This window comes from Panonychus citri, unplaced genomic scaffold (assembly GCF_014898815.1).
Source record: "Panonychus citri isolate SS breed McGregor unplaced genomic scaffold, ASM1489881v1 Contig00138, whole genome shotgun sequence".
Taxonomy (NCBI): domain Eukaryota; kingdom Metazoa; phylum Arthropoda; class Arachnida; order Trombidiformes; family Tetranychidae; genus Panonychus; species Panonychus citri.
Window position 1 is genome coordinate 2,685,448 of NW_026515543.1, and position 24,552 is coordinate 2,709,999.

The window sequence follows — 24,552 nt, forward strand, 5'->3', positions numbered from 1 at the left end:
CACGGTGAGACCGCTCTTCACATCGCTGTTTGGCATGGATTCCCCAGAATCGTTCATGTTTTAGGTGAAGTTGGAGCCCAAGCGAATGTAAAAAATAAGGTAAGTTAACTTGTTTTTTTTATTAATTTGTTTAACTGTCAACAATTTAACATGTTAATCTACATAATTAACTACCTGACCATCAAGTTTACTATTTATATGAGAGATTAATTTAACCATTTTAATTGTTTGTGATGACAATTCATTTCTCTTCTCATTGTTTCTTTTCGTTGTTTGTGTTTTTTTTTCTGTTTCTAAATTTTTTTTTCTTTCTTTTTTTTCTATATTCCTCCATCTTGGATTTGATATGGTGATTTCAACTTTGACCGAATATTGTTTACATTATAATTATGGTGATTACTTTGACCTGGTTTATTGTCTTTCTCAGGAAGATGAAACTGCTCTTCATTGTGCCGCTGCAAGAGGTCACATTGAAAGTGTCCGTTGTCTACTTGAAATTGGTGTTGATTTGAATCTGCTTGATAAGGTTTGCTAATTGTTCTTGATTCTGGTTATTATTCATTTAATGATTTGGATTTTGGTTGAAACTTTTTAGATTATCAATTAATCATTGAAAGGATTTCTGCTCTCCATTATTTGTTCATAACATTCATATGAGACTTAACATTCACCATGAAAAAGTATATTGATACTTAATTGTTTTCATTTCTCAAGTTTTCTTTGATTATTCAATTAGTTTAAATTGTGTTAAGGTGAGCGAAAGAAAAACATTATCTCAATTACAATTACGATTAAAATTGCTACAATTTAGAACGTACATTGTTTGAGATAATTAAATTACTACTGGTTTTCTAATGAAATAATTAACCCTATTCAACTTAAATCTTCAAGTTGATCTTAGTTTTATCCTTAATAACTGAATTGAATCATGATGATTATGATTTTTATGATTATCGTTATTTCAATCATAATCAGAATCTAAATTAAATGGTACAATATCATGTTATGTATCTGATTCAATGACAGCGTTCATTTTTTTTAATGTTTACATCTTAATATAGCCCATTAATTACGTTATATATTTTTTATTATGTTTCTCTTCAGGTGAAAAATATTGAGACAAAAAAAGTAATCGATCTCAATTGATCGTTATTAAATTTAATGATCAACTATTTCTTTCCCTTTTTTTCATACAGATTATAAGCTTGATTAACTTTTTGATTATTTCTTCAAATTCTGATTGAATTAGCAACTTTGATCCAATCTATTTCTCACCTTAAAGCTACACATGGATTATACTCATTACCAAGGTACCATCACCTTCATTTCGGGATATTGACCATCTTCACGATGATCAAAACTCTAATGTCCACTTGTTATTGATTTTGATTATGATTAAGATGAAGTTAATATTTTACCAAATGCAACTGAACATTTTAATAGTTAACTAACTTTCGTGATACTTAATCAAAGTTGATTTGATTTCGATCTGTATGATGGAGACCCTTTTTCACCTGAAGATCACGATCGGCGAAACAAAAAATGGACTTTAAAGTGTTGGAACCCGTTTACTTATCTCTTGCTGTTATTTATAAGTAGCCCTTCATGATTAGCAGAACAATAATCATGAGAGATTGAGAAAAAAAAGTTACTGGTCTGGAATGAAAATCGGTCATAGGATTGGCCTCCGTTTATCATAAGTATCATCAGGTCATAATCATTTCTCGATAACAATGTGGACCATCAAGCAGTTTAATTCACTTTTACCTGTTTATCTGTTACAATTTAACCCTACGGAGAGAGAGAGAGACATCACCCAATTGGAAATATTGATTAGCAAATTAAATCATCAATCTCTCCTTAAGGTTACTCTCACCGTCATCATAAACTTTTACCTGATTTTAACTCTAATGATGATCTTGATGATGATTGAATTAAGTTTCATCTTCATGTTACCTTGAAATCTTTCACTTAATTGCCCCTCTAAATTGTCAGGTTATAAATACATCTTTTTTAATCACATCATTGTGTACAAATCCGATATAGATTAGTGTGTTTCAATCAACTGATCACATTTCAACCTCAATCATAATTTTCTGTTTTCAATCTTTCAAATTTCAAATGAACCATTTTGACTTGTGCCCGGAAGACTTGATAATAATAAACGATAATATTTCAACTCATTGATTGAAAAAAGGGTCAAGGTTGAAATGATGTAGATCATTTTTTGGATGATCTTAATTTTGAATGAAAAAATATGATAACCTGTTAATCCGATTGAGTTGTTGACTCGAATTCAAAATTTGGCCATTGTTGAATACTCTGATTCTTGATTCTTCTAGTTTCGTCATGATCAATATCCAAATCATTTAATTTCTGTTTCTCTTTTATTGGTTGTTTAGAATTGATTTTAATTGTAATTATTAATTGTTTACTTTTTCTCTTTCAGAATGGATGTTCAGCTCTTCATTTATCTCTTCGTCGTCATCATATAATCGTTGGCTTGATGTTAATCCATGGAGGTGCTGATATCGAAATCGCTGATTCGATTGGAGAGAAACCGATTCATATTGTTGCTCGAGAAGGTCTTTTGTCTGTTTGTCAATTACTCTGTTCTCTTAATTGTTCAGTTAATGTTTGCAACAAATCGGGTCTTTATCCGATTCACTTAGCGGCTAAAAATGGTCACATTGAAATCGTTCGTACCCTTTGTTTAACTTCCTGTATCATTGATCAGAAAAATCGTGATGGAATCACCGCTGAAATTTCAGCTTTAGCCCAAGGATTTAAAGATATTGCTGAACTATTGGTTTCCATTAAAAATGAGACTCTTCGAGCCGAATATATCAACTCATTGATTCCCTCTGGTGAACCTTTAACACGAGTTAAACTAAAACTTTTGGGTCACTCAGGGGTTGGTAAAACAACACTTGTTGAATCCCTCAAGTGCGGCTATTTTTCATCCTGGTTTCGCAGGTCATCTCGTGGTGTCACCGCTGCCACCGCTTCAGCAGTAGTCGCTTCCCTTCCAAGTATTGGTAAACGATCAGTTTTGGCTAAAAATTCAATATCCTCATCAAAATCTAGTCTTGATGCTTCACCACCTTTAACACCAACCACGGCGACATCATCATCTTCAGCTTCCTCTTCCGCCGGTGGATCGTCTAGTAGCAATTGTGGCAGTGGTTCGTCTGCCACCAGTGGTATTGGTAGTTCAATATCTTCGATAGCAACTTCCTCGACAAACTATGGAAATGGTAAACACTCAAACCATAGTGGTTCCGGAAGTGTCATTGGTAGTACACTTTCCAATGGGATGATCGGTGGAGGACATTTTCATGGTTCTTTTGAATTTTGTAGTAGCCTTCATCATGAAAATTCAACCCGAGGAATCGATGTGACTAACATTTCACCCTCCGGCGTTGGTGACCTGAGTGTTTGGGATTTCTCTGGATGTGAGAGTTACCTTCAAGTTTACGATCACTTTTTAAATGAACCAAATTGTATTCATGCCATATTATTTCGTGCCTGTGATCGACTGGACATTCAAATGAATCAGGTTCTCTATTGGCTCAACTTTCTTCAAAGTCGATTACCAGTTGTTGAACCTTTAGCTTTCGGAGGTAAAAGCCAATTTCCAGCCAAAGTAATTTTAATCGCAACCCATGTCGATCTATTATCAAATAGGCCAAATTTTCACGCTTATCCAATTAACAACAATACGAACACCAATACAACCTCATCTAATTCAATGTCCTCCGTTTCACCCTCTTCTGTTGATTTTGTCAACAGAGAAGTGGCCACTGTTTACCAAGTTGTAATGGAAAAATTTTCCACCGTTTTCGATATTCACAATCAAGTTCTTATCATGGATTCTCATGCTGTCGGTTCTCAGGCCATGAAGCAGTTTAAAAACTATTTGTCAACCATTCGGGTTAAACTATTGGAAACATTGTCACCTTCAAGTGGACTTTTGGAATCGGTCATGAGCGCATTGAATCATTGGAGAAAAGCTTTATCAAACTTTCCAATTCTAACCTATGGTCAATTAATTACCATGATTCGTGAACAAATTAACCCGCTAACCGGTGAAGAGCATGTTAATCAAATTTTCCGTCAATTAGTTTCAATGGGTGAAATATTTTACCTAAAATCTAAAAATGATCAAGATTTAATTGTACTCTGTCCTAAATGGTTAACCTCAACGGTTGTCGGTAACCTCTTAAGTGAAGATCAAATAATGAAAAGTCCAATTTCAGGCCGATACTCTGTTGATGAGATGCAAGACCTTTTCCCGTCCGTTGATGCACTTGATTTACTTCAAGTTTTGGAATCACTTTCCCTTTGTACTCAATGTGATTCCGGTGGTGATATTGAATATGAATTCCCATATTTTATTAAACAAGAGAGACCTGAAAGTCCATTACTCATTGCAGACTCATTGGATGACCATCATTCTCACCATGATCATCACCACCATCAAACCAGCAATAATCATCATCGTAACAATTCACCTGAATCATCAACCGATGGATCAACGAGCTCAAATCATCATAATAACAATAACAATCATAGTAATACAATTATGGCCGGAATTCGGTTGCAATGTGATCCAGATACTCCGTCTGGTACATTATTGACCTGCCTTTTCCCTCGACTTCAAACAATTTTACGTTCATTGGTCCAGGAAAACAACGATATTGACAATTCCCTAAAATTGGAACAATTTTGCAACACAGTTAAACTTTCTTTCGGCCCATTAACGGCAACCCTAATACCAACAATACTTTCCTGTTCCCTTCAATATGAGGCCATTGAATTACGAGTAATTGGCCCTCGATGTAAACCATTAGACGCTTTTCACTTTTTCTATGATCTTTTATCCCTAATTGAATCTTCCATTGGTTCCATGGCTCCAGCGCTTCTACTCCACCGACACTATTTAAGTCCAATGGAACTGGCCAAACATAAACTTCACCCATTAACCTATTCACCATCTCAATTGATTGATGTTGCCCTTAAATCATCTCACCCTCTGGAAGAAACATTAACACCAACCATTAATGATTCACCTTCATTTCCATCTTCATCACTTATCTCATCAGTTTCCTCTTCCTGTTCATCTTCAGTCTCACCATCTTCCGATAAAGGAAGATCTCTAATCGGCTGTGGTGAACGTTTAGCTGATGTAATTTCCTTTGGCTGTAGTAACCTTAATTTTGATATTGATTCACCTTTAAGCGAAACAACAAAAAAAGTCACTTCATCATCATCATCATCATCAACAACAACAACGACAACAACAGCAACTATGTCAACCACCAATCCAACAACTTTAGCCACTAATTTAGCCTTTGCCAAATCACGAGAACCAAATGAACTTGATTTGCGACAACCTCAAGTTTCTGGTCTTTTCTATGTACCACCATCAGTCCCACCATTAATTTTACCACCATCACCATTAATTAACAACAAAGGAACAACATATTATAATCACTCGCCATTATCTGTAAATTGTTCACCAGGATCAACAGGAAACACAACAACAGCAGCAACAACATTTGGACCAATCTCTTTAAATCCAACCCTTGTTGGTGATTTACACATTAATAATCTTCCAGTGGTCACCAAGCAGCGACTCTGCGCTTTGCTTGACCCTCCCGAATCAATGGGAAAAGATTGGTGTATGTTGGGAATTAAATTAGGTTTAACTGATAAATTACCTAAATTAGATCCTGGTAATAATACAGCGATCAGTCCAACCTGGAGGGTTCTCGATGAATGCTGCCGTAATCCCTATTGTACAATTTCACTGTTAATCGCCAAACTTCAGGAATTATCTCGTTTGGATGCAGTTAATTTAGTTCTGACCTCAGTTCCAATATTAAAAGTTTTCCCGCTCTTCTCAAACATGGACTCAACTTGTCCACCTCTTTCCGATGAAACCTCATCCTCAGTGCCTACATCAACTGTAACCAGTTCACCATCACAAGCATCCAGTTCTAATTTATCTCGTTAAATTGGTTAAATTAACCGAACAATTAAGAAAAATTTTTGTAAAATCTTTCAAATTATTATTATAATTATTAATTGTCACTTGAAAATTTGCTTAAAAGTTTCTTCTGATAACTTTTAACCATTTCAATATTTCTACAATTAGTTTTGTATTTTAAAATGATTTCAACTGGAAATTATTTCACTTTAATTAGTTTTAATCATAATTATCACAGTGATTTACAAGTCACAACAATCAAAACAAAACAGAAACACCATCATCAAAGTAAAACAAAAAAAGGTCACCTTAATTGTCCTCTTCCTAGTCCATTGTGTGTTGTAAACAAACAAAATTATGATTTATTTTATCAATTGTAATCTGTTGATTGTGTCATTATTTTTAATTATCGATGTTCAATCATAATTAATTATCTTCCATTGGCCTTTGATTTGTGTCTTTCCCTTTTAAATCACAGATATAAAACAATGATCACCATTATATCAACAATTAATCGTCTCACAATTGATTAACAACAATTCAAGTGCCATCTTGAAATTAAAAACAATCAATACATTTGAAAATTTAATTAAATGAATCAAAGTTTTTTTTTGAAACAATTTATTGAAAAAAATTCGAATATTAGAAAAAAATGATTTCGATTTGATTTTTGATCTTATTTCGTGATAATTGTTATGATAATTGTGCCTTTGTCATCTATTTTCTAATGGAAATGTTAATCTAATCAAACAATTAATCAAATTGCTGATGAAAGTTTTCGCGTTTTAAACACAAGCTTTAGCGGTGTTTCGGTCATCTTTGGTCAACCAAAGGTTCTCAGAGTGATGAGCATGAGGAGATGAGGATGCAACTGGCAAAGGATGATGATCGTCATGATGACAACTATTCATGTTCCCACAAAGGCCACATAGAGTAGCGAAGTTCATCTTGTTTACTTTAGCGTAAATGCCGACATCGTCGAAGAAAATCTTAATATTATTCGAGCCCATGATTCGGACCCTTTTGTAAATACCGAAATCTTTGACATCCACGGCTTTAGATTTGACCATTGGATCGTAAGGTGACCCATTAAGTTTAATCGTGTTCGTTTTGGGTGAAATCTCAAGTTTAGTTGCAGGGGATTCGACGTAGACTTCGATGGTCTGAAAGAGAAGAAAAGGTTAATTAGTACCTTATGATGAAAAGAATTTCGAACTTTTAAATTTGTTCTGATCTTACCTCGAGTTTGCCCTCAGCGTCTTGGGAAAATAGAACCATGAACTTGCCGGTAGAACAGTCCATTAATAGTGTTTTTAGACAATCGGGTTTGATTGTCACATTGGATGAATGCTCGTCAAAGGTTCGTAGTCGTGATTTTTGGACATAACAATAGGGCATTCGAGTTATTCGGGAGAAAGACTCGTAGGTATGGTAGTCGAAGAGACTGTAAGAATTAGGCCAACTCATGCCAGTCGATGGAATATCTTGCCAGAATTCTTCCCGTCCGGTCATCTTGTATGATACATTGTATTTGTAGGGTGAAAACCAGGTTGAATTAGCGGAGATTAGAGTGACCGATGGATCGGAAACCTCATTCGAACCATAATATCTGATCTGGTTAACGTACTTTTGGATACCCTTATTGCGAATGTAGGTCAAGTATCGCCAAAAGTATGAGGGAACATCTTTATGGGTGATGTGAATTTTAACTGACCTCAACTCGCCAAGATGATAATGGTAACCTGGACAGTATGGAATCTTATTGGTCATAAGTCCATATTTTCCGCAAGATTGTGAATACAATTGAGTGTATTTCGGATCTTTTTGATCTTCGGACGGACTAAATTCACCTTTTATGATAATGTCCTTCTTTGAACATGATTGGTCAAAGTAAACTGACCCATTGAAATGAAGTTTATCTTCTGAACCTGAAAGACCATCGATCGATGTGTATCGGGCGTAATTGACCTTTGGTGAAAAGACGTCACCCTTGACACAAGTATGAATGTTTCGAAGATAATTGTTGTAATATAATCGTAAATTGTGATTAAGGAAATCGTTTGTGTAACTGTAAGAGACTCGAGATGAGATGATTGTCTCACTATTTTTTAAAACGGTCATTTGATATTCACCAGTACGAGAATCATTGGTAATACTTATTGACCTGTTGAAAGCAAAGGTCAATTCAGAGAGTTTTGGATCGGGTAGAAGAGTTAATTTCCAATCAACTGGAACAACTAAAGCTCCATATTCAAATTTCATTCGAACTAATCTCATATCGTCGTTGTAGATTGACTTTTCTAATAATCGGTATCGATAACCAACTTCGTCCATGGGTCGAGGTCGATTGTAAATTGTTGTCATTCTTAAGCCATTTCCAAGGAAACCTTTCCAGATTGTTTTGGCCTTAACGGCATCGTTTTCAGGTTTACCGTTGTAATCAACGAACAAGGGTTTCAATGATGATCTGATTGAGCCGATCGATGATTTATCATTAAATGTAAAGGCGTTCATACGGTACCACATGAAGTCGGTTGGTTCAGTTGGCATTTTGCACTTGATTTGAGCGGTTTTCTTGGTTACAACGTAGCTAATGTTCAATGGTAGCCTATGGGTTCGTTGGATTGAGGTCATAATACCAGCTCTACCTGAGCCGAAAGGTGATTTCAGGCCAGTTAAAGTGTAAGCGCCAACATCTCGTCTTAGGGTTGGTGTTAAAGCGGCTTGGAACATAATATCGGCTGAAGGTTTCTCAATGTTCATTGATCCCAATCGACCGAAAAGGCCACCGCCTGAGACCATCAAGTTGAACAGGGTGAATCCATGTTCACTTTGAACGTAATTGTAAAACTGTTGACCGATCACCATTTTGTTGAACGAAGTGTAAGAACTTCCCTGGAAAAGTTGCATCAATGAGAAGATATCGAGCGAATCGACGATTCGACCATTAATCATGAACGAAATTCTCATGTCGGTACTGATCACTCTAAGAGATGAGTGAGTTCGATTGTAAATGGAGGCTATGGTTTCGACAATTGCTTTAGAAGTCTCACTTAGACCTTTGGTATCTGGACTTTTGAATCCACTTGGTACTTGTCGAGGGAATGTTTCGAAAAGGAGAGCGAGATGACCACCAGTGTAACCATTGACCACCATTTTCTCTTCTAAATAGATGCTCGCTGATAAAGAATCCTTGTTCATTATGTAACTGAATACGGTTGAACCACCGAAGCCGAAGTCCTTATCATATGATTCATACATTCGAGCGGTGGACAAAGCTAAAGCCGTGTGTGAGAATCGACCTTTGACTGCTTTCAGTTCACGAATTCCATACTTGGATAGAAGTGCGAAACTAGAGTAACATGGATTTACCGAGTGTTTCATAGCTTTAAGAAGAGATAAAGTGTAATGTGCGACTTGTTCATCTTCATTTGGATCGGCGATGTATCGAACCAAAGATCGGAATTGGGACAAAGAAGGTCCAGTCTTCATGTAAACAAGAAGAGCGTAGATTCGAACGACATGATCTTCAGTTCGATTCATTACTTTTCCATAGAGAAGATTTTGAATGGAACTGGTTGGTACATTCTTAGAGTCCAATCGATGGCCGAAAAGTGCAACGGTAGCAGATCGTCGGACATTTAATCTTGGATCAGAGATTCGGGTGAGCAAAAGTTTCAATGATTCTTCATTGAAAACGTTGTTTGAAATACCGTTTTCAAGAAGATCACGATCATCATCTGCCGGTATGATCTCTCTAATGGCGGCGATCATTTTACCATAATAGAGGGTTGAGATTTTCGAATTACATGAATCGGAACTTTTACTTCGAGCATCGGTACAATGGACTTGTAGGACGTTAGCCAAGGAAAAGAAACAAGTTTGTGTTAGTCCAGAGCCAAGCGATTGCTTGCAAAGATCAAGGTAACCATCGAGCAGCGCTTTTGTGACCTTAAGCTCACGGAACGGGATAATTTGTAAGTAACCTCGAAGTGCAAATTTCTCCTTGTTATCGGTACTCTTGACGAAAGTTTTCATGAATGAGAAAACTGGATTACTTGGTGTAAATCGAAGTGCATCCAAGAACAATCGAGGTACAGCATCGGTTCGAGTTTTAATTGTTGAATAGATGGACTGAAGTTCAGTTAAACTGAATCGACTCATGGACAATTGTAATTCAATAAAGTCCATTGTGAAATTATCATTGGAAAGCGATGGTGAACTCATACCTGCGTTTATTGAGGTGCTTAAAGTTTCAAGGGTCTTGATAAGATTGGCAACTTCTAATTTAGGCCACATTGCGTATTTAGAGGGTTCGGCAAGGTCAACAACGGCTGAGTCAAAATCTTCCTTACTCTTTGGATGTGATTTACCACTTACAGGGACAGTTGAAAGACCTTTAGGAATCTCTGATGCTGTCGCTGTAGTTGTACTTTCGAGTGTGAGTGAACCTTTAATTTCAACGCACGAAGATGATTTGTGACCAAAGAGGGTAAAACTTACAGTTTCGATGGATTCGCAGCTTTTAATGATTCCATCGTTGAGAGAGTAACTGAAAGTCGCTGTTCGACTTACCCATGGAATTGTGTATTCGGGACTTCGAGTACACTTATGAAAGTCTGGGCTGCTGAACTTTTTACCCGCCATATCAATGTCTTCAGTACAATTACCATAATCACGAGTCTTGGTAACATTTCGACCACTTGGGCAAACGGTGTAAATAGTGTTACATGTACCGATAGGTGATTCTTCAAGAGCACTGAATGAATTTCCATTCAGACTTTGGACGTAGAATAGCGAAGCGATCGACTTTTTCAAGCCAATTGCCGATCTACCGTCAGTAGGATTTACCTTGAATTCAATTGTATTACCATAAGTAGCTACGAATTCATTGGTTAGACCATAATTTGGATCGGTACTTTCACTTGGTTCAGCAAGTGACCCAAGAGCATTCGTAATGGAAGAGATCTGATCAAAAGAGAGCGAATCGAAAGGCCAAAACGATGAGAAAAAAAACACTTCACGAATCGAATCAAATGTACAAAAAAGATTTACGAATTTTTAACTTACCTTAAATTTGAGAGACGATGGTGATAATGGGACAACTTCGAGATTTAATCGAGACCAAGTTGAAGCTCCATTTCGAGATGATAATGATTGCAAAGTGTTGACACGATAATTGTAAAGGTATTTATCGCCCACCTTGTAGGCATTAGTGTCGCACACTAGCACCAAAAAGGCAACAAATAAACAATACTGAAGACTCATGTTGATTTATTGGTGAGCCCAAAAAATCAAGAAGCAAAATTAGTTACCGATCCCAATGTTTTCTTGTTTTTGTAGCTGGTTGATTATCGCAATTTAATCACAAAAATCACTAATCACAATTAATTAACTTGTAACCTCCTCCTTACCTGATGATGATCTCAAGGGCTCTTCATCTTCAAAAAGGTTTATCTTCATCATTTAATGTCCAATAAATTAGTTGATTGTGTTGATTGAATTTTCTAGTTGCCTCTTCATATCAAATGTTTACCTGGGAATTTATCTCAATTAATCTAATCATGACCTGATCACTGAATTAACTTGATTAGTTAATCAGTGTATTTATATTTATATTTATTTTCTTCTCATCGAAACAATTAACTAATAATATTTTCTTTTCGTTAATCAATCACAATCAATTGTACATAATCAATGTTATGTTTTCATTTGATTTTGTATTCTAATTAAAGTTTATTGTTATCAGAAATTAAGTCTCACAATTTAGCTGATTTTACATTTTTTTTCTTACTTAGTTAATTACTTTCGTCTGATCTTGTTGTTATTGTGACAATTAACTTTTCCCATTGATCACTGAATACAAGATGATTAACTAATTGTCTCCAATCTTAGCTCAGCATTAAAATTGTATTAATCATAATTACAATTTAGACCTAAACAGGAAATTAATGATTAGATTGAGTTAATTATCAATGTTATTATTATGATTTTAATCAAATATTTAAGTAGTTACACTTATTAATTGTTTACATGATCACAATTGTAATAACGATTACAACTAATTGTTTGAAATGATTGATGAATCAATGATAAACTTTCACTTGTCATAATTTCATTGAGATGAAACAAATTATCAACAATTAAGCTTTAATTGTTAACAATTTGACGGAATTTTCTTATTAATTTTGGTTCTTAATTGTAATCAGTCATTGAGATTTTGTTTCTCTCTTTCATTTTCAAACAATTTAATTAATCACTGATTAAGATTAAGAGTTTCTGATATTAGTGTTTTTCCATAACAACATTGAGATTAACCAACAATTAACGTTTAATCATTTGAGAGAAAAATCAAAAGAAACTAAATCATTTATATCAATGATACACAATTAACTACAATTCAATTGTAATCAAATTAATCCGATGACCATCAATCGTTAATTGTTTGCTAATACTTTTCATCATTTACAATTGAAGAGCTCAAAGTTAATCAAAACAGTCTAATTGTTGATTATAATAGTTAGTTATATAAAGAATTGATTAAATAATTAACCAAACTTGTTGAAGAGCAATTGAAATTATCGTTAATTAAATCAATCCTTAAATAATAATTTTTTGTTGTTTTGTTTTGATTGATTGTGTTGATTATTGATTGTTACTGTTTAAGTGTATTGTTAGTATTTATTTAACAGAGGAATTAAGATCATCTAATCACTCAAAATAATCGTGATTCTGTTAATTGTGATTTAACATGAAGATTTGATTATTTTGATCCTGATTGTTTCTTATATTACAATTAACGACTTAAATATAAATATTATTATTTAACAACAATTAAAGATACTCAGGATTGTCGTTACTAATTGATTACTCTTTGATCACAAAATTGTTGGATGTTACTGATTAGTATTAAGATGAAGTTAATTATATAATCAATCAATTTGTTTTTCTAGTTTTCTATTAATTATTTGCAACAATTTAAGTAAAGGAAATTTGCAATTAACGATTAGAAAACCGATCATTTGAATGAAAGTGATTTTTGATAATAATTTTAATGTAAAGAAATTAAAATTTAATTGTGATTACTGAATTGGTTCATTAACTTTCACTTAATTTTCATTTTCATTATGGTTAATAAATTGATTGATTATCAAATTGTTTGCAGGTAAAAATCATCAATTAATTAGTCTAATCAACTGTGAATCTTTAATTGTTGTTGATCAATTTCTGGTGAATGTCATTAAGTTTATTTCATACGATTGATTTAATTGTTTTAAACTTGTGTTGATTGTTTTATAAAAATGATCGTCAGTTAATTAATTGAGATGAGGTGGGAAGAGTGAAAATTAACAATTGAAAAGGTTAATTAGTTAATTGTTGGAGAAATGAAAAAGAAAGAGTGAAATTTAAGCAAAAGAGGAAGTATCTTTTTCTTGGTTGGTTTTTAATTGCTCAAATTAATTATTAGTTTATCGACTAAATTCAATTTCATCTAAAAAGGATTGGATTAAATCAATCAAATTAATAATTAATCCGTGACGAGAAGATGAAGAGAGTCAGTGAGAGATAATATTGATCAAATTAATTCACCGAACAATCAAAAATCAGTTGATCATTTCATGTCAATTCTGATTGTGATCATCATTGGATTAACTTTATTGTTTGAATTAAGTCTTAATCTTTATTATTGTTGATTCTTAATACATTTCATGATGGAGGTAAATTGTTTTCTTTTGTGTTATTAATTGATTAACTTGATTGTTTCCAATCTAATCCTCGTTTTTTTGTATTGTTTTCTAGTCTCTAGTAACCAGAGTGAACCTTTTACTTGGCTTAATCTCAATTGTATCCGCTGGTGGATTGCATTTGGATTTTGGTGTTAATCTGCCGCCATTCGTGCTTCATATGCCTCGATTTAATTTACCTCCGATTAAAATTGCGGCCACTTTTAAACCATCAACTGGTTCATCGCCTTTTGCAATTAAATTTCCAGGGATTTCGATAGCAACTAATCAGGGAAATCAACAAGATTCTTGGTGGTAAGTTGATTGATCAAAGTTAATTGTTGTTTCCATTTTAGATTTTATTATTACTTTTGGGTTAATCTCTTTTCGTAGGAATCAAAATCAAGCTTGGCCAGAACCTGAACCAGAAGTTGAACCATATCCAGAATCTGAACCTGAACCTGAACCAGAACCAGAAAGTGAACCTGAACCCGAACCTGAATATCATCACAATTCACATCATTCTTATGATCCTTGGGGTAAATCATCAGTTAAATCAATTCAGCACAAAGATTCCTGGGCTTCTAGAGGTCGATTGATTGAAGGAAATGGAAACAATCAGAAACATTTACCTCAACATATTTACATGAAACAACAATCAACTAAATCATCAGTTCTTACAAACGCTCAACAATTTGCTCGTCAAAAGAGTATTGTTAACAATCATATGTCAGCTCTTCGTGGATCATCATCTTCCCAATCATCATCATCATCATCTCTTCCTTCATCACCATTAATTGATAAATCACCACCAACTCCCGCTGAAGTTGATTCCTGGTTAAATCAGATGAAATCAATCAACACTCTTGACAATCAATATCAACTCTCAAATCCAATGGACTATGATAGACGACGATCATCAAATTCCCATATAACCAAACCATATACTCCACCAATTAATCCTAAATCAGGAAAAATTGACCGATCACAATCTCACCCAACAGCTACAATTAAAATTTCTAATCAAAACAATTTACTCTCAAATCAACCTGTTAACCAAATTAACCAACAACAACAAAAATAATCACCAACAAAACAACAACAAGTGAATCTTTATAAATAATTTGATATTGTAAATAACTGGATTACGTTGATTATATCAATTAGAGAGAGAATTTAATTGTTGAAGAGTTGAAACTGATTAATTGTATTTTTATAATCGCTGATAATTTATTGTTAACAATTAGAAGTAAATTCTTGGTCTTTTCAAAAAACGCTCATAAACTTTTTCTTCACTCTGATTGGTTGATAAAAGAAGTTGAATTCAAATTTTGTACTTTTGTTTTGGTCTCTTCGGTTTTGTTATTAAATTTAATTACCTTCTAATCATTATGGTGACCACTAGTGATTGTCGAGTTGATTTTATTAAGAATAGTACCTTTAATCAGGAGTGTATCATCAGAATCGATCAACAATTGAATCTTGAAACAATCAAATCTCATTCATATTTTCATATCAACAGTTTAACTCGTGAGATTTTGTGTTTGATCAACAAGTGTCAACTAATTAAAAGCTTAGAATTTGATTCAATTGTCGACAATCTGAATAGATTGGATGAAATTAATTCTTTACCTGAGTTGAGAATGTTGATTTGTCCATCTAGGACTTGGACCCATATAAATATTATCCATGTAAACAAAGAGTGTCGAGTAAGGTGATAATTATGAATCCAAAGTTTTCCAATCGTCTTGATTATGATAGTTATTTTTGCGATTAAATTGGATTAGACCTGAGAAAAATGTATGTATGTTACAAAAAGCGGAGTGATGAACACTTTATGAATCTTTATGATGTCTTTGTTGATGGACGTATATCATCGATCAGCCTCAACACTAATTACCGCCATTTTTTGTTTTTTTACTAACTTTTCTTTTTTTATTTCGTTTCCGTTGCTGTTTTGGTTTTGATGGTGGTTGTGAACTTGGTGGTAAATAGTTGTAACCTTGTTGAAGAGGTAACGATAAATGTTGTTGATAATGTGATGGATGCTGTTGAGGATATTGACCATGAGGTGGTTGATGATAAGGATAAGGAGGATACTGATAATGTTGAGCACCAGGATAACCAGGAGCAGGACCAGATCCTGGGTGTGGTGGCGGAGGATAATGAGACCCTATTGCTGGATTTCCTGGATGAGGATAATTGTTATAACCACTTTGCATCATTCGCCAATTCAGATGCTGAGATTGTTGGTGAGGTGGTTGATACATTTGCTGTTGAATTCCAGGAAGTAAATGACCACCCAAATTCCCATAACTGCTCGGTGGCTGTTGAGGTGGTTGTCCAAGATGATGATTGGGACCATAATCATTCATGGCTCCTTGAAGTGGATAATTTTGATGCTCAAGGTAACCTTGTCCAGGTGGTTGATTATGACCTGTATGACCCTCATATTGAACCGATGTGGTGGACTGGGGATAACTACCTTGCAAATTAGAATCAGCTGAACCAGGAAAATAATATTTAACAACCTTCGAAGTACCTAAAGTTTGTAAAAGATCAACCATAGTCACAAGTCGGTTCGCCGTACCTTCCGTCATTCGTTTAGCGGTTTTTAATCCTAAATTTTGTGCCCAATCCTTGAGTCCAGAATCATCTTCATCATCTGGACCATCTGATTCTGGATATGATTCTGGATTCCCAGCGGTCATATTTGGATACATTCCCGGATGAGATTGTGGATGACCGGATGGATAGTTGTTACCTATGTGCGATGGCCCAGAAGGATAAGGTGATGAAGGTGGTTCCATGGAGGTGGGAGTCAGCGGGAAACCACTTTGCGAATTGTTATCACTATGACCTTGTAACATGGCATCTTTAGATTTATTTGATTTGCTTTCCACTTGTGGAATTAACGTCGTAAAATCAATGCCGCCTCGATCAAATGTATACTCAAATGGCAAAAGATGTTCAATATATTGTTTTTGTACACTTTCAGCACTCGAATTTAACACAACGGCCGCTGCTTTCCATCCTTTTTTCTTAGAAACTTCTTGGAAACCACCTCCATATTTAACAACGGTGTACAGAAAAAATAAATCAAGTGGTCGTTCACTATTCGTTGGCGATGAGGTCATGGAAACACCACGGAGTTCATTAAATGCGGCCAACCGCTTCATGAAAGAATCTCTCTCAGAATCTTGTCCCATGGTGTTCAAATTACTTCGGGAAAACTGTAAAGAAAAAAAAACGAAAAAAATAATTTCATTTTACTAAATTTACTAAATAAAATTATTAATAAAATCAAAATTGATTTTAATTGTCCTTCAGTCAGAAAACAAGGGTTTTTGATATCACTTGAAACAACTACATCCATCATCAAATTTAGAAACAATTAATTTAATCATTACCTTTAGATTATCAGTTGTGTTTCGATTTGATTTGAGCGATAAATATACAAATCGATCCAGTGGCAAACATTCAATTACAACAATCAACATGATAATTAAAACAAATTGCAAAAGTTTTAACATGTTTGTATTCGTTTAGAAATTTGATAATATAGAATCGAATCGAAGAAAAAAGTTTCGAAAAGAAATACAATTAACAACCTGTTGAACTGATACTGAAAACTAAACTGAGAAAAAGTTTTGAATGGAAAAAAAGTTGATAAACTTATTCTTATTTCTAAACGAAAAGTTTATCGTTTAATTCAAGTAACACCTTGAATATCAAGATAAATTGTAAAAAAAACTTTTTAAACTTATTTACCCATAGATTCAAAAAAGAATCTGAATTACTCAGTATGCAAAAACACCTCAAGCAATGCACAGAAACAGAAGATTAATCATAATCTCCTTTTCTTCTAATTCCTTAATCATTGTTTTGATTCGAAATCACCTCAAGCCATGAAGATGACTTTCTCTATCAATTGAAACTTAGAAATTAACTCTGGAAGTGCCGCACCCTTAGTTTATGCGACAAAGAATAATTCTAAGAGGATCGAACACAATTTTCATTTTTAAGATTTAAGAGATTTAAATTGCGAAAAAGATTCAATTAGTTAATTTAATGGGAAAATTTGTATAAATATTAATTTCCAGAGGGTGAGATGATTTAAGGGCAACATCAATCAATTGAGATGGTGAATAGGTTAATGGGTGAAGTTTATGTTTGGCCAGTTCCGTTGGACTTAAATAGTGTCGGTGGAGTAGAAGCGCTGGAGCCATGGAACCAATGGAAGATTCAATTAGGGATAAAAGATCATAGAAAAAGTGAAAAGCGTCTAATGGTTTACATCGAGGGCCAATTACTCGTAATTCAATGGCCTCATATTGAAGGGAACAGGAAAGTATTGTTGGTATTAGGGTTGCCATTAATGGGCCGAAAGAAAGTTTAACTGTGTTGCAAAATTGTTCCAATTTTAGGGAATTGTCAATATCGTTGTTTTCCTGGACCAATGAACGTAAAATTGTTTGAAGTCGAGGAAAAGGCAGGTCAATAATGTACCAGACGGAGTATCTGGATCACATTGCAACCGAATTCGGCCATAATTGTATTACTATGATTGTTATTGTTATTATGATGATTTGAGCTCGTTGATCCATCGGTTGATGATTCAGGTGAATTGTTATGATGATTATTGCTGGTTTGATGATGGTGATGATCATGGTGAGAATGATGGTCATCCAATGAGTCTGCAATGAGTAATGGACTTTCAGGTCTCTCTTGTTTAATAAAATATGGGAATTCATATTCAATATCACCACCGGAATCACATTGAGTACAAAGGGAAAGTGATTCCAAAACTTGAAGTAAATCAAGTGCATCAACGGACGGGAAAAGGTCTTGCATCTCATCAACAGAGTATCGACCTGAAATTGGACTTTTCATTATTTGATCTTCACTTAAGAGGTTACCGACAACCGTTGAGGTTAACCATTTAGGACAGAGTACAATTAAATCTTGATCATTTTTAGATTTTAGGTAAAATATTTCACCCATTGAAACTAATTGACGGAAAATTTGATTAACATGCTCTTCACCGGTTAGCGGGTTAATTTGTTCACGAATCATGGTAATTAATTGACCATAGGTTAGAATTGGAAAGTTTGATAAAGCTTTTCTCCAATGATTCAATGCGCTCATGACCGATTCCAAAGTCCACTTGAAGGTGACAATGTTTCCAATAGTTTAACCGAATGGTTGACAAATAGTTTTAAACTGCTTCATGGCCTGAGAACCGACAGCATGAGAATCCATGATAAGAACTTGATTGTGAATATCGAAAACGGTGGAAAATTTTTCCATTACAACTTGGTAAACAGTGGCCACTTCTCTGTTGACAAAATCAACAGAAGAGGGTGAAACGGAGGACATTGAATTAGATGAGGTTGTATTGGTGTTCGTATTGTTGTTAATTGGATAAGCGTGAAAATTTGGCCTATTTGATAATAGATCGACATGGGTTGCGATTAAAATTACTTTGGCTGAAATTGGCTTTACCTCCGAAAGCTAAAGGTTCAACAACTGGTAATCGACTTTGAAGAAAGTTGAGCCAATAGAGAACCTGATTCATTTGAATGTCCAGTCGATCACAGGCACGAAATAATATGGCATGAATACAATTTGGTTCATTTAAAAAGTGATCGTAAACTTGAAGGTAACTCACATCCAGAGAAATCCCAAACACTCAGATCACCAACGCCGGAGGGTGAAATGTTAGTCACATCGATTCCTCGGGTTGAATTTTCATGATGAAGGCTACTAAAATTCAAAAGAACCATGAAAATGTCCTCCACCGATCATCCCATTGGAAAGTGTACTACCAATGACACTTGGAACCACTATGGTTTGAGTGTTTACCATTTCCATAGTTTGTCGAGGAAGTTGCTATCGAAGATATTGAACTACCAATCACTGGTGGCAGACGAACCACTGCCACAATTGCTACTAGACGATCCACCGGCGGAAGAGGGCTGAAGATGATGATGTCGCCGTGGTTGGTGTTAAAAGGTGAAGCATCAAGACTAGATTTTGATGAGGATATTGAATTTTTAGCCAAAACTGATCGTTTACCAATACTTGGCAAGGAAGCGACTACTGCTGAAGCGGTGGCAGCGGTGACACCACGAGATGACCTGCGAAACCAGGATGAAAAATAGCCGCACTTGAGGGATTCAACAAGTGTTGTTTTACCAACCCCTGAGTGACCCAAAAGTTTTAGTTTAACTCGTGTTAAAGGTTCACCAGAGGGAATCAATGAGTTGATATATTCGGCTCGAAGAGTCTCATTTTTAATGGAAACCAATAGTTCAGCAATATCTTTAAATCCTTGGGCTAAAGCTGAAATTTCAGCGGTGATTCCATCACGATTTTTCTGATCAATGATGCAGGAAGTTAAACAAAGGGTACGAACGATTTCAATATGACCATTTTTAGCCGCTAAGTGAATCGGATAAAGACCCGATTTGTTGCAAACATTAACTGAACAATTAAGAGAACAGAGTAATTGACAAACAGACAAAAGACCTTCTCGAGCAACAATATGAATCGGTTTCTCTCCAATCGAATCAGCGATTTCGATATCAGCACCTCCATGGATTAACATCAAGCCAACGATTATATGATGACGAATAATTGAGAGCAGAAATCCTTTCAATGATTAATTGATAATCTAAAAAGTTTCAACCAAAATCCAAATCATTAAATGAATAATAACTAGAATCAAGAACAATTAGCAAACCTTATTAAGCAGATTCAAATCAACACCAAGTTCAAGTAGAGAATTAGTGAATAGTGAGAATTCGGTTTCTCGAAAAGTCTTCGAACTAATTACGAAACTGATCGATAAAATTAATGAGTTTTTCTTTTCTTTTTCTCTTCGAATTTGTTAATCGTTTCCTTAATTTTACTTCAGGAAAATCTTCCAAAGTAAAGTTTGTACCAAAACACGGGATCGGGGAAAAAATATTTCCACAGGTTAGGCTTAGCTCCATATTGTTCAGCGATTTCGTCCATATAATTGTATGGTGTGTTGTGGGCCTTTAAAATATCGTGACTCGATTACGTTGATTATATCAATTAGAGAGAGAATTTAATTGTTGAAGAGTTGAAACTGATTAATTGTATTTTTATAATCGCTGATAATTTATTGTTAACAATTAGAAGTAAATTCTTAGTCTTTTCAAAAAACGCTCATAAACTTTTTCTTCACTCTGATTGGTTGATAAAAGAAGTTGAATTCAAATTTTGTACTTTTGTTTTGGTCTCTTCGGTTTTGTTATTAAATTTAATTACCTTCTAATCATTATGGTGACCACCAGTGATTGTCGAGTTGATTTTATTAAGAATAGTACCTTTAATCAGGAGTGTATCATCAGAATCGATCAACAATTGAATCTTGAAACAATCAAATCTCATTCATATTTTCATATCAACAGTTTAACTCGTGAGTTTTTGTGTTTGATCAACAAGTGTCAACTAATTAAAAGCTTAGAATTTGATTCAATTGTTGGCAATCTGAATAGATTGGATGAAATTAATTCTTTACCTGAGTTGAGAATGTTGATTTGTCCATCTAATGTTGATGAGAGAAGTTTGTCTCTGCTACTTGCGAGTTGTCCCAATTTGGAAACTTTGATTATTAAATTTTCTCAGGAAGGTGAAGCCAATCATGGAATTACCGGAGAATGTTTCAAACAACTTGGACCCAAAATTCGACACTTGATCTTGGGAAATTTGGTCATTAAAAATGATATTCTAAATCATTTAATTAACTCAAGTGGTCGTTTTATCCAAGAGATTGAAGTTTTGTTTCCATTGCAAGAGAATCAATTCGATAAAATTTTGCAACTTTCGAATCTTCGAAAATTGACTTTTAAAGCTTGTTACTGTTATTTCAGTCAATTCCAAAGAATTTCTGCTTTGTCCAATCTCGAATCTTTGGACATTGAAAGAATCGAATGTGAAAATGATACATTGGAAGAACTGTTTTCGTCGGTGTTTCAAAATTGCCGAAAATTGAAACAATTTAAAATCTCAGGCAGGTTCAAATTATATTCTCACAAGTTTTTCGATTTAATCAAGGAAAACAACCTACAATTAACTCATCTCCACATCTATCCCAATATGCACAAACTCCGGTGGTTACATTCACGTCCTACCATTTCCGATTCAATTTGTTCACTAAATCACCTGCAAAGTTTAGGATTACCATATTCTAATTTAACTGATTCTCATTTGCAATCACTGTTATCAAACTGTCCTGATTTGACGGTTGTTGATCTTAGTTATTGTCAATCAATTACCTCTGCTAATTACATCGTAACTCACGCCACACGTAATCCACATCAAGAGTTTTCAATATTCGCACAATCAACAAACATCAAAATCTTGCCTGATTTACCAGAAAATCTAAAGTTGTGTATCTGTGATTGTGATCGAACAGGAAGTTTACCTTTACAACCTTCATCATTTTACGATTTAATTTAATTTTTACAACTTGTTGATTTGTGAATAAGAAAATGACTAAATGACTTTTAAATGAAATACAAATCTACTCAAATAATTGAGTTTTTCCTATTTGATGAAAACAATATCCATGTAAACAAAAAGTGTGGAGTAGGGTGATAATTATGAATCCAAAGTTTTCCAATCGTCTTGATTATGATAGTTATTTTTGCGATTAAATTGGATTAGACCTGAGAAAAACAAAAAGTATGTTACAAAAAAGCGGATATGAAACACTTTATGAAAATCGAGACTCAATAAAATCCCCAAGTTTAAAAATGTACGAGAATCGATTCAATTATTTTGATTGATTATCTTCCTCTGCATCTGTCAAGAACATTAAATTAATCTTTCATATTCCTGCCTAAGAAGAGGTATCACCTTACAAACAAAGGAAACAATTGAAAAAAAAATTTACCATGGAATATCATTCATTGTTTTATCGCCAGTACTAATTCTAGAAAGAAACAAAAAGAAAATGAAAAAAGTTACATGTCTTTGTATCTTGATTTCGAAGTTTCAATCGAGTTAGATCTGAGAAAAAAAAGAGAAAATTGTAACAAATTCATGAAACTGAAACTCTAAAAAAGATCAAGATTCAGAGATTATTTTTGTTATTAATCTTCCTCTCACTGATATTAGAATAGTGAAATTAATTACTCATATTCCTGCCCAGGTAGAGGGAAAAGCTAAAGGAAGCAAAGAAAAATAAATCCAATTACCTGAGGATCAACAGTACAGTTAATTCATCCAACATCATTAATCGTTTGATAGTCAGAGCACAATCTAGAAAACAAAGAGAGAGAGAGAAAAAGAAAAGAAATTAATCTCAGTGTTCAAACACGATAGAGTCGAGACTCGACAAAATGTTAGTCTATACGAGTATCGATAGTCAGTGCTAAATTTACTATTATCTACTGTACACTTGACGAATGATATTAGTTCCATCAAGGCATCACAGAGGCGAAATATATCAATTAAATGTCAAAATCCATTTTGAAACTCACATAAGGATGAGTTCCCCGTGGGAAATTTTAATTTACTATTCTCTGATGGGGTCAAAGACGGTGACAATAATATTAACACCTTCTATGCTATTTAACAGAGGGAGAAGCTAAAGGAGCAAAGAAAAACAATTTAAATTACTTAGAGACCAACAATAAAGTTAGTCCATCGAATGTCGTCTATCGTTTACAGTTTGGTCCTTTCTAGAAGAAAAAGAAAAGAAAACACATTAATCTTAATGTTCAACACGTTCCGATCGAGACTCAACAAAATGATCATTTGTACGAGTATCAATGGGCAAAGTGTTAAATTTACTATTCTCTGATCGAAAAATAAACAATGACAACAATATTATCACCATCTACAGAGTTTTTCAACATTTCATTTCAACAGAGAGGTTGACTCAGTTAAACAGAACAATTTACCTGGAGATTAATTGAAAGCATAATCAATTAACGTTTGTAGAATTAGAGATGGAATAAGAAATTCACCAACACATCCAAATGATTAATAAGTGAAAGATGTGAATGAGAAAAATATTAATTGTAATTTCTTATTTTCTAATAAAAATTTGCTAAAATATATTCAGCTTCTTACACTTTAATGTGAAAAATATTCATGTAAACAAAGAGTTTCGAGTGATAATTATAAATCCAAAGTTTTCCAGTTCAATGCAAACTTTCAACTATCTTAGTTAATTTTGTGATTTAATCGGACGAGGCCTGAGAAAAAATGAAATGCAAAGGAGATGTAGCAAGTAAAGATACTAAGTCAATATCTAAATCGAGATTCAATAAAATGTTAATTTGTACGAGTATCGATCAATGGACATGCTAAATTTATTATTCCTCGTACTAAAATCAGAATAATGAAATTAATAAATCATATTCGGTCGTTAATCAGAGGCGAAGCAAAGAAAGCAAAGAAAAACAATTTAAATTACCTGAAGATTAACAGTACAGTTAATTCATCGAGCATCATTTATCGTTGATAGTCAGAGCACAATCTAGAACGATACAAGAAAAGGCAAAAAGACGTTAAATACTTCAAATGTTCAGACAATTAGAATCGAGATTCAATAAAATGTTTTCATTTGTAAGAGTATCGAGCAAAATTTTCTATTCTATCTGAATATGTTGGTCCTTGACAAATGATATTAGTTCATTCAAAGATTCAGAGGTCACAATTGGTGAGACTCACATAAGGATGAGTTGATCGTCCAGAGATTTTATTTTACTATTCTGATTGAACAGTAAACAATGACAATATTATCACCATCTAACGAAACAGAAGTTAACTCAGTTAAACAGAATAATTTAT

At 34.1% G+C, this 24,552-nt stretch overlaps 4 protein-coding genes across 5 annotated transcripts in view; 2 read left to right on the forward strand and 2 right to left on the reverse strand.

Moving 5' to 3' along the window:
- LOC128393483 (death-associated protein kinase 1-like) overlaps positions 1-6,586 on the forward strand; it is a 45,253-nt gene extending 38,667 nt beyond the window's left edge. For both annotated transcript variants that reach the window (XM_053353668.1, XM_053353669.1), the window contains 3 exons: positions 1-99; positions 428-526; positions 2,450-6,586. In XM_053353668.1, the coding sequence (XP_053209643.1) occupies positions 1-99; positions 428-526; positions 2,450-6,019 (3,768 nt within the window). In that variant the 3' untranslated portion in view covers positions 6,020-6,586. The remainder of the gene's footprint in view (positions 100-427; positions 527-2,449) is intronic.
- Positions 6,161-11,324, reverse strand: LOC128393484 (uncharacterized). Its single transcript, XM_053353670.1, has 3 exons — positions 11,063-11,324; positions 7,232-10,960; positions 6,161-7,155 (listed from the first exon to the last, which is right to left on the reverse strand). The coding sequence occupies exons 1-3, from the start codon at positions 11,258-11,260 to the stop codon at positions 6,778-6,780; spliced, it is 4,305 nt and encodes a 1,434-aa protein (XP_053209645.1). The 5' UTR covers positions 11,261-11,324; the 3' UTR covers positions 6,161-6,777.
- A 1,615-nt stretch (positions 11,325-12,939) lies between these two features.
- LOC128393149 (clumping factor B-like) lies at positions 12,940-14,907 on the forward strand. Its single transcript, XM_053353278.1, has 3 exons — positions 12,940-13,710; positions 13,793-14,031; positions 14,110-14,907. The coding sequence occupies exons 1-3, from the start codon at positions 13,702-13,704 to the stop codon at positions 14,798-14,800; spliced, it is 939 nt and encodes a 312-aa protein (XP_053209253.1). The 5' UTR covers positions 12,940-13,701; the 3' UTR covers positions 14,801-14,907.
- Positions 14,908-17,771: 2,864 nt separating this feature from the next.
- On the reverse strand, positions 17,772-20,984 carry LOC128393603 (death-associated protein kinase dapk-1-like). The gene is made up of 4 exons (XM_053353795.1): positions 19,545-20,984; positions 18,964-19,159; positions 18,226-18,882; positions 17,772-18,167 (listed from the first exon to the last, which is right to left on the reverse strand). Exons 1-4 carry the CDS (start codon positions 20,324-20,326, stop codon positions 17,772-17,774), a joined length of 2,031 nt encoding a protein of 676 aa, XP_053209770.1. The 5' UTR covers positions 20,327-20,984.
- Between the last annotated feature and the right edge of the window lie 3,568 nt (positions 20,985-24,552).

What these genes read in the sequence shown, in the direction of transcription:
- LOC128393149 (XM_053353278.1), top strand. An exon ending in AATCAACAAGATTCTTGGTG is followed by an intron (nt 14,032 to 14,109) that starts GTAAGTTGATTG and finishes CTCTTTTCGTAG; the next exon opens with GAATCAAAATCAAGCTTGGC.
- LOC128393603 (XM_053353795.1), bottom strand. Translation starts at nt 20,326, where the DNA reads ATGTTAATCCATGGAGGTGCTGATATCGAAATCGCTGATTCGATTGGA. An exon ending in AGTGGTTCCAAGTGTCATTG is followed by an intron (nt 19,160 to 19,544) that starts GTAGTACACTTT and finishes ATTATCAAATAG; the next exon opens with GCCAAATTTTCACGCTTATC. An exon ending in TGATCCAGATACTCCGTCTG is followed by an intron (nt 18,168 to 18,225) that starts GTACATTATTGA and finishes TCATTGGTCCAG; the next exon opens with GAAAACAACGATATTGACAA.
- LOC128393484 (XM_053353670.1), bottom strand. Translation starts at nt 11,260, where the DNA reads ATGAGTCTTCAGTATTGTTTATTTGTTGCCTTTTTGGTGCTAGTGTGC. An exon ending in CATCGTCTCTCAAATTTAAG is followed by an intron (nt 10,961 to 11,062) that starts GTAAGTTAAAAA and finishes TCTTTTGATCAG; the next exon opens with ATCTCTTCCATTACGAATGC. An exon ending in ACGCTGAGGGCAAACTCGAG is followed by an intron (nt 7,156 to 7,231) that starts GTAAGATCAGAA and finishes CTTCTCTTTCAG; the next exon opens with ACCATCGAAGTCTACGTCGA.